This window comes from Musca domestica, unplaced genomic scaffold (genome assembly GCF_030504385.1).
Source record: "Musca domestica strain aabys unplaced genomic scaffold, Musca_domestica.polishedcontigs.V.1.1 7, whole genome shotgun sequence".
Classification (NCBI taxonomy): domain Eukaryota; kingdom Metazoa; phylum Arthropoda; class Insecta; order Diptera; family Muscidae; genus Musca; species Musca domestica.
The window spans coordinates 10,756,618-10,767,354 of record NW_026712383.1 but is presented as its reverse complement, the minus strand read 5'-3'; the positions used below and the strand labels follow the sequence as shown (position 1 = coordinate 10,767,354).

Here is a 10,737-nt window from a genome sequence, read left to right as displayed (position 1 = left end):
TGATTGTATCATTCTCATAATTACCTAAAATTGGTGGATAATGTTAATGGGGATATGTAATATGTATATGTGACTGAATGCATCATCTTGCATAATGCACTGATCTAGTGCACACATATTCGTGTGGAAATTGTAAAAGCATGACGAATACATATTTACATGGCAGCATAATTAATTATTTATCTGGGCCTGAACATGTATTCAATGATGCAAGGACAAGGGCGAAAACATGATTTTAATTTCCACGTCTCAGGTGTTTTAATGATGGATAACTGCTTTATGAAATATAAGCACAGAAACGTAATTGGATAAAAATATAATATATGTACCTGAGAAATGCATGTCTCCATGGTTACATCCATTCAGCAAAAATACAGAAAATGAACTACATGAATATATCTGTTGGTTGTGTAAAATATGAAGTATTTTGAATGATGGTTGGATGGTCAATTTGCGTCATTCTACATTATTTATTTTGAAGGAATCGACAGAGAACGGTTGTGTGTCAACGGCAATGAACAGGAAGAACAGCAGAAATAAATACGTATACAGTCCGCTGGGAAAAAAGAGTATTAAAGAATTTGTAATTTATCCTTTATTTTTTTACACCAATAAGACATAATTTTTATACCCTCCACCATAGTATGGAGGGTATATTAAGTTCGTCATTCCGTTTGTAACACCTCGAAATATATATTTTAGACCCCAGAAAGTTTATATATTCTTGATCAGAATAAAATTCTATGTCGATTTAGTGATGTCCGTTCGTCTGTTCATCTGTGGAAATCATATAATGGTACATCACTATTTTCGGTATTTTGGTGATTTAAGGGACTTTAATCATCGGAAATGTTTCAAATTTGGTATTTGTAGTTCGTAATGAATACTACAGCCCATGACAGAAAATTGTCTGTGCAGGTCCCCGCCTTCGTAAAGCCCCCATGTAACGGTAACTCTCAATATTCGGTATTTTTATGACTTTAGCGACATTATTCACCGGAATTGTTTCAAATTTGGTGTTTGTAGTTCGTAACGGATACTACAGCTTATGACAGAAAATTGTCTGGGCAGGTCCACGTATAGCACCTATATATAAAAACCAAAAAAAGTCGGAAATAGCATCAAAATTTAGAATAAAGGTAAGGTCACATTGAGCAAATATTTGACGAAAAATGTCAAATATTTCTTTGCCACAATCTGACCACCAAATATTATTTGACGGTAAATACAAAAACAGCTGATTTTGGGAAAACAAAATTATTTGCCAGAAAACAAAAATTTGACCAGTGTGTCCATAATGTGAACACCTATGATCAATTATTTTCCTCTTTTTTGGTCAAACATTTATTTGACGGTGCAAATGTTTTGTAAGGTCAAACAAGGAAAAATATCAGTTTAAAACACTGGGCAGCATTTTGCTTTAAGAACAGGAGCATTTGTAACATGATGTTTAATGAATAGAAAAGCAAACGAATACAATAGGTGGTTTTGTTTATTTGATATTTTTGAATTAACTGAATTTGAATGTTTAGTAAAAATTTAATATATGGTCTGTTCCAGAACTGCAAGATGTAAAAGTTTTTACTACTATTACCGAATTTCCCTTTATTATATCGAAGAAAATTGACAAACTAGTAGATTCTTGCAGGTTCAGGAATAGGATATAGGTAGATGCATCAACGAAACATTGATATGTCAAACATTTTGAAATGTTTTGACAAAAATGAGAAGATTTTTCTATGTTTTCTTTTACGTAATGATATGTATTTTTCAACAATTTTTACAAATTTCAATAATATTTCATTCATAATAGTTTTGTCAGTTCATTGTCCCAGCAGCTATGTCGATGCGACTATCAGTATTCTTCTACCGTGATACAAACATACAAAAATTCAAAAAAAAAAAATGTTCTGACAAGAAATTTATTCCACAACAGCTGGTCATTTGCTTCCCTTCTCAAATAAATTATACCCGAAACTCCATTTTCTTTATGTCTCTCTTTCACTCTCTCTGTCTATTTCTCTCGGCCAAATAAATTTATGTTTCCTCACAGTTTGATCAAACAATTTATTGGGAAAATATATTTTACGAATGTGAACATGTGTCAAACATGTTTCCCCATAGCACTATTTGACGCTATTTGGTGACTGTTTGAACAAACAAAATCTGTCAAATATTTGACTGTAATGTGAACATCGAATCAACTCTGTGTGAATTTCACATTTGTTCAGTCAAATATGGGAAAACAAATTTCGATCAAATATTTGCCCAGTGTGACCGTACCTTAAGTTTAGGTTTGTTCGAATTGGTCACCTTTGGCACGAATTATGGCCTACAAACGTCCAATGAAACCGTCATACGCTGCCCGAATGTTGCTCTGCGGTATTTTGGCCCATTCCCGGCGAAGCGCTTGCTTGAGTTGATCGACACTTTGGTAGTTTTTAGTGTCAACCTTGCTTTCCAAAATACTTCAGATACAATAGTCCAACGGATTGGTATCAGGAGATTTTGGTGGCCATTGTGCGCTGGAAATGAAGCGAGGAACCACATTTTGTAACTATTTTTGGGTGGCGCGTGCTGAATGCGATGGTGCTTAGTCCTGTTGGAATGTCCAATGTCTGCGGTCAAAATGTTTGCGTGTCTAAGGCTTTAATACACCCTCCAGAATATTTTCGCGATAATATTTCGAATTTATTCTGATGCCACGATCGATTAATACGATTGGAGAGCGACCATGGGTTGTTATGGCGGTCCACACCATCACACTGGCCTGCGCTTGAGTTCTGGTGGCCAACCGAAGGTGCACATTTTCAGCTGACCTCTTTGGCAGGGAAACACGATCATTTTGTTTGTTTACAAACGGATGGACAACGAATGTTTTCTCATCGAAGAAAACCAAATTCGGCAGTTCACCACTTTCGGCCAAGCAACCCCTTAGCTCGTTAGAGTCGATTTTCCTTCTGTTGCGGTGTAAGTTCTTGCACTTTTTGCGATTTCTATGGCTTTACCCCGAGTTCATTTTTCAATATTTACCGAATGGAATATTGCTGTATGTTCAGTTCACGAGCCATTTTTCGGCCATTGGGACGCGGGTTTCGGCCAATTCGCTTCTTTACTCTTCGAACCATTTCTGCTGATGTTGCTGTTTTCTTCCGTCCACTTGCTTGACGTCGGACTACGGCTACCAGTATCACGGTAACGAGCGACACAAAAGATTTAAATGCTGGAGTGGACTCAAACACTAAATCGGTTAAAACACACATATATATATATATATATCTATATATATAAATGTAAGTTGTGTTAGTTACTACGCTTATAACTCAAGATCCGCTGATCCGATTTTAACGATTCATACAAATTCGGAATTGTCTCTTTTCCGAAAAGGATAATATTCAAAAAAATCGCGTAAAAATGTGATATATTAACATTTTCATTTTGCCTTTTGAAATGTACAATAGTAATGTTTTATTTTGCATGATTTTTTTCCATTTTGACTTACTTTTTTCTAATGTACATTTGTAGTGTTTTTTTTATATTTTTGTTAATTCGAATATTAATACCAATGTATTTAATTGACTTGATTTCTTGAGAACTGAAATTGATGGCGGGTTGCATGGAAGTCAGTCAAATGATATCGAAATAACTTAACGCGGTTAGACCAATGTTAAAAGATAATTACTTTTTCAAAATCGCTAAAAAAACACGATAAAAGAGATCTCATGGCAAAAATTCTCAAATCGGGAAAAATCGAAAAAAAAAATTCAATGGAAATTGACTAGATATGGAAATAATCCATCCAATGAGAACTTAAAATGCAAAATTCATTGGGACTGCAACCAGTGAAATACCGAATATGAAGAGCACTGTTATATGCGAACTATATAAAATAGTGGAGCAAATTGAAAATTTGGAAAGAAAAGGATACATTTCCTCGGAAAATTCTTCCGAAACCTTAAAAGTAACCTTAACTCCCATGAAACGTTATACGGTGACTATGCGCTATCATCAGTAGTCAGTTTGGTTGGTACATAACAATCCCAAAAAGGGGGGGGGGGGGATCAAACGTTTTTAGGGTCCATTTTATATAGTTTAACCAAACACAAAGGGCCTCAAATATTTTGCTCTATACTTCGCAAAAGTTACCATAGAGTTTTAAATTTTTCCTAGGGGTTTCATGAATAATCAGTTGTTCAAAATATACATCAGATGTATATTAAATGTTGGTAATTTGAGATTTTAAGAAGAACAACACATTTTTTCAAATAATTATAAGAATAGGACCATGCTTTGGTATAACCCTTATATCTGAACCTATTTCTTTCATATTACAATAATCCGCCCAATGAGAACTCAAAATGCAATTCATTGGAGCAAAATGGTGCAAAATGGTAGAGCGAATTGGACATTTAGGAAAAAAAAACTTTCAAGATATCTTAAATCGCTTTTGCAGGTCACGATATATGACCCCCGGATAAGGGTACACTCCTTTTTCAAGTATAGTTTACATTTTAACCATATTTTACTCATACGCATTTTAGCAAAAGTTGGTAATTTGAGAAGAAACCATCCTCGCAAAAAATGATCACGTTTTGGTATAACCATTATATAATTTAAGCTATATTCGGGGTTTTCGACATTTTTCTTTCATTTTTCAGGCCTTTATTTGACATCTTTGTTTCTACGGGTGTAAAAAACCTCTTCTCATAATATTTTGACTTTTGGAGTAGAGTCCATCTTGGTCTTGATCACATTCATCAATTGATTTGGCTAAAAAATTGTATTTAGGCTACTCTGGGATAGAGAATCGTCTTACAGATAATTGTCCACATAGGCATTTTATTAAGTATAGTTCCCACATTAGTGTACCCGCAAATCCACATTCCTAACCAATGTTTGGTCAGAAAAAAAATTGGTATACTATTGAATTTTTAACTCTCAAGAGAATATTGGCTGGGAACGTAGAAGTGGGATGTACGTCTACATGCTTTGAACTCCGAAATATCAAATTGTGGCAGAAACATGAAAAAATCACGAATATTATTTTTTGGATCGTTATTGAATTATACTATGAAGAAAAATATGGACTTTATGGGTTTTCCAACACACAATTTAAATGACAAAAATAAATTAATTCCTATCTTAAGGTAATGGGTGTAAAAGACCAATTATCTTTGACTATTTTGAAATCATTCAGATCAGTGTTCTATAATGCCTTAAAAAATATGCATTAAAAACTAAAAGTAGGGGCCGGCAACGCGGACCGGGCCAGCTAGTGATGGATAAAGAAAAACAAATTTAAAAATTAAAAAAAAAAAATATTGCACTAATTTAATGCGTTAATAAACAAAATCATTACAAAAGCAGTAACATGACATGCATACACGAAGGATTTGTCCTTTGGATTTATTTATTTCATAGCAAATACCAAGCGTGCAGGAAACTGCAATTTTTTAAGTAGAGTGCCATTTCTATTCTAATTAGTGAATTCGTGATAGCAACATACTTCGCCGTAATAAGCGTATTTCAAATAAATTGTTGTGTTGTTTTTTAGTGTTAGCCTAAGGCGTTGTGGGTCAGCGGATCTTATTAAATTATATCCCAATCTGATCCGATTTAAATATAATTTTAAAAAAATTACTTTTGCACCAAACTCCGCCACACCTTTCATATTTCATTGAAATTGGTGCGTCAAATATGTGAAATCGGCCGAGAATATATATATGGGAGCTATATCCAAATCTTCACTAATTTCCAATTAATTTATCACATTTATTATTATAACCAAATACCGCCACACATTCTGAATTTCATTGGAATCGGTCATATATATCGTGTTTGGTGCATAATATGTATGAAATCGGCCGAAATATATATGTTAGCTATATCCAAACCTCAACTGATTTCAATATAATTTGGCAATTTTTTCTGGTGCCAGATTTTGTCTCTCTCGCTTTGGGTGCATCAAATATGTGAAATCGGCTGAGTATATAAATGGGAGCTATAATCACATCTGAGCGTATTTGAATATAATTTGTCAAATTTATTTTTGTACCAAATTTAGCTATTCATGCCGAATTTCGTTGGAATCGGAAATACGTATCGTTTTTTGTGCATCAAATATGTGAAATCGGCGGAAAATATATATGGGAGCTATATCCAAATCTGAACCGATTTTAATATAATTTGACTAATTCATTTTCTAATCAAAATCCCGTTACATATTCCAAATTTCTTTGGAATCGAACATATATATCGTGTATGGTGCATAAAATACATGAAATCGGTCGAAACTATATATGGGAGCTATATCCAAATCTGAACCGATTTCAATTTAATTTGACAAATTCATTTTGGCTCCCAATTCCGTTACTTATTTTAAATTTCATTACAATTGGAAATACATATCGTGTTTGGTCCACCAAATACATGAAATCGGCCGAAAATGTATATGGGAGCTATATCCAAATCTGAACCGATTTCAATATAATTTGAGAAATCAATTTTTTAGATAAAATCTATCACACGTTTCAAATTTCATTGAAATTGGTGCATCAAATGCTTGAAATCGGCCGAAAATATATATGGGAGCTATATCCAAATCTGACAAATTTATTTTCGGATTAAATCCCGTCACACATTCCAAATTTCATTGGAATCGAACATTCATTTTGTGTTTGAGGCATCAAATGAACGAAATCGGTCGAAAATATATATGGGAGCTATATCTAAATCTAAACCGATTACAATATAATTTGGCAAACTTATTTTTGTTCCAAATTCCGTTACGTATTCCAAATTTGGAGACTGTATCTTCAACCAATCAATAGATATGTGCATATAAAATCCAAATTTTTGGGAGGTACCTCCGATTCTGATGCTATATCTCCAGTTCCAAGCGGAAATTCAAAAATGTATATAGCCTATGTTACTTTCAGGCGATGTTGCAGTACAAACAAACAAACAAACATACAAACATTTTCCTCTTTTATAGATATAGAAGATATATATATATATATATATATGGGAGCTATAGCTATATCTGAACTGATTTTAAGAAAATTTGACCTACTTGATTCTAGCCTGAATTCGGTCGGATGTGCCAAAATTCAGCTCATATGTACTGACATTGGCCATTTGTTGCACAACTAACCCGAAATCGGTTGAAGATATATATGGGAGCTATATCCAAATCTGAACTGATCTTTATAAAATTTGGCAGAAGTATTTCTGGGCTGTATCTTATATCTGGTAACAAATATCATTTTGTCCAATGAATTTTAAGGTATTAAAAACCAAATCGAATGAAACATATATGTAGAAGCTATAGCTATATCTGAACCGATTTGATTTACTTGATTCTAGCCTGAATTCGGTTGAATGTGCCAAAAACCAGGTCATTTGGACTTATATTGGCCATTTGAGGTACAATTAACCCGAAATCGGTTGAAGATGTATGGGAGCTATATCCAAATCTGAACCGATCTTTATAAAGTTTGGCAGAGGTATTTCTGGGCTGAATTTGATACTTGATACCAAACATCATTTTTGTCCATTGCATATTACGAACCACCAACACCAAATCGGATAAAATATATATATATATATATATATATATATATATATATATATATATATATATATATATATATATATATATATATATATATATATAGGAGCTATAGTTATGTCTGAACCGATTTTCAGCAAATTTGATCTATCTGCGTCTAGACTGAATTCGGTTGTATGTGCCAAAATTCAGGTCATTTGCATTTATATTTGGTGCACTATTAACCCGAAATCGGTTGAATATATATATTTGTCCGTGGGCTAAACAAATATTGTTTGCAAAATTTCACCTCAATAGGACAATAAATGCGAACTGCATTTTGTTCACAATAATACATGGACAGACGGAAGGACTGACATGCATAAGATAGCTCAGAAGACGGCGGATTTCAAGTTCTTAACATACCGCCATAAACACCAGGATCTCAGATATGCATTGACTTCGTCGGCAGTAGTAGTTTTCGGAAGCCTTTGACAAACATCTCTGTCGAACAATATCATAGTCCCCCTAAATCGTCTCGAATATCCTCATAAATCCTTCATCATTCGGTCAACCATCCAAAAAAATCGTCGATTTTGCTATCGCCGAATTCTTTGCAATTATTCAAGTTCTCAACCGTGAGTAGATTCATCTCCAGGTGCAAAGCGAAATATATTCGTGCTCTGGTCTCTACATAGGGGAACTTTTACTCTACATACACGTGTCGTCTAATAGCGCCCTAATTAATTTCATATTTATGTTTCAGTCATATTTATCCATTAGATATAATCAAAACTTTTAAATTAATTATTTTCCAATGTTCAATGTGGATACATTAGCAAACTACCTTACAGAGTTATTTATATACATTTTTTATTGAAAACATTTAGATGTAAATTGATTACATACAATAAACTATTATCAGTCGAGCATTAAATAATTAACTTTTTTCAAAATTTCCATAATCAAAAATTTATAGACTTTGAAATTTAGTTAACAATATGAAATCAATTTGTGTACTCGGATTCTGTTTTTGTGTTCTCTACACAATAGCAACAACAAGAGTGTTGGCTGCTGATCTACGTTTCACAAATTTACAATGTGACGCTTTTCATCCGGAATTTGCGAAATTTCTAAAATGTCGTTTAAAGGTGGTGAAACGTGGTGTGATTTCGTTAAATATTGATGTTGAACTTTATCAAGTGCCGGTAAATAATATAACGGTGAGTAGACGTTTTTTGCTTCATTTCGAACAATTTCATCTCTTGTAAATAATTTTTCCTCCATTCCAGGTGAATTTGTCACTCCACAAAAAATCGACGACTTTTCGTCCATTTCTCTATAACGAGACAATTGATTTTTGTAAATTTATGGCAAGTAAGAAACATGGCAGTCTTTCAAAGTTTTTCTTCAATGCTTTGAAGAAACAGTCCAATATAAATCATTCCTGTCCCTATGAGGTATGTTGGGAAAGTCTCCTCTACCTATTAATGAATAATTGTTTTTTTAAGGTTTTTTAAATTCAAATATTTTGATTTTAGGATAACATAATTGTGGATAATTTGATTTTATACGAGGACACTTTTAGATATTTTCCATTACCTCAGGGTGAATACATGATCCAGACGAAGGTTGCCGCCTATAATGATTGGAAAGCCGATGTTAAAACTTATTTTTCGTTAATAAATAGTTTTGGAAAATGATGGGCAAGCAAGATAAATTTATATGAAATAGTGTAATATCAACTGCAATCGGATGAAAAATAAATATGAATATAGCATTTGAAATCCTCATTAACTTCGTAATGAATATTCGGAAAGCGAGTGGTATCGTTTTAAGGCCATACTGAATGGGGTTTCTAAATCAAATGTTTTTTAATAAAATAACTGCTGACTCTTAAGCCGTTTTGTCACAACACTTTCATCTTCACTACTTTCAGATCAATGTTCAATGGAATTTGTCTCCAGCTGTATACATCCAATGCTATCGGGGTAGAATTATTGAGTTTTAATATAAACGATGATTTAAATGTTCAAAACAATTAAAGCTTTGCTTTACTCATAGACCTCCAGATGTGAAGAAACTTTTAGACACCTGCAGGGAAAAATTGACATCGAAACAGAAAATATTAACTAAGTACGCGGAAAAGTTGCAATCAATGATACTTTGAATATAACAATTTCAAAAGGAATCATGGAGGATGACATAAAGGGAGGTTCACCATATTTGTACACAATAATATATAGAATTAAGGGCAAGCAAATTATTATAAACACAGGAGAAAATAGTATATAGAATAATGAATATTAGCGACGAGAAATTTCGCCAATTTCATCATTCAATTTCAAAAACGAATACAAAGACCGAGATATTCTTACTAAAAACAATTAATATCGATTGGACGGTCCCTAATTTGCTTGTGATGGCAACACCATTCATCTCCTCTTATTAATTTATTTTTTGGTTTACATGATGCGCAAAAGCATCAAAATTAAAGTTCATAAATTTTTATTTATTTAAAGAAATAATTGCTGGGGTAAGTTTCGAAACAAAAAACTAATATAAAAACTTATCTTTTTAAATTGTTGCATTTTCAGGCTCCACATTGACTGCTACCACCAACAATGTACGGGGCACTAGAGACGAGCTCAAGTGATATAGGCCTGTATTGAATACAATGATGTAACATGAACACTAATACCCTTCCACTTCTTCTGATTTAATCCTTCCCTATACGTTAACTGCAGTACCAGGTTGCAATTTTCATTTAGAATTGTTTCCGCCACCGTTGCTGTCAATATATTCCTGCGATTTATAAATTCCGCTATCTATCTACATCGGAGTTCGTTGCAATTAAATTGCAGAAGGCTGGCCTCTAGATTGCTTGTTTCACGTAATGAAAATAGGGAGTGTAAAGTTAAGCCTACTTTACCAAATACAGCTTAACTCTTTGTTGCGGAAAGCAATATAGAAGGCAAATTTGGATCCTATTCAGCTATGGATTTAAAAGGTTTTATATTTGATTGGATATGTATCTTAAGTAAGCGTTTACCCCGTTATTCGTTGAAACTAGTTATTAATTTTTCCAAATTATTTAAAAAAAATAGGTCGAAAAGATTTTGAAAATTTACCTTGTTTCAATAATGTAATACGTTCGAGGTATATCTAGATAAATTGAGTTTGGTCAA

At 33.2% G+C, this 10,737-nt stretch overlaps 1 protein-coding gene across 1 annotated transcript; it reads left to right on the top strand.

Annotated features, from left to right (window-relative positions):
* Positions 1 to 8,489: 8,489 nt before the first annotated feature.
* Positions 8,490 to 9,299, top strand: LOC109612857 (uncharacterized). Its single transcript, XM_020037296.2, has 3 exons — positions 8,490 to 8,772; positions 8,842 to 9,009; positions 9,091 to 9,299. The coding sequence occupies exons 1-3, from the start codon at positions 8,551 to 8,553 to the stop codon at positions 9,250 to 9,252; spliced, it is 552 nt and encodes a 183-aa protein (XP_019892855.1). The 5' UTR covers positions 8,490 to 8,550; the 3' UTR covers positions 9,253 to 9,299.
* The last annotated feature ends 1,438 nt before the right edge of the window (positions 9,300 to 10,737 follow it).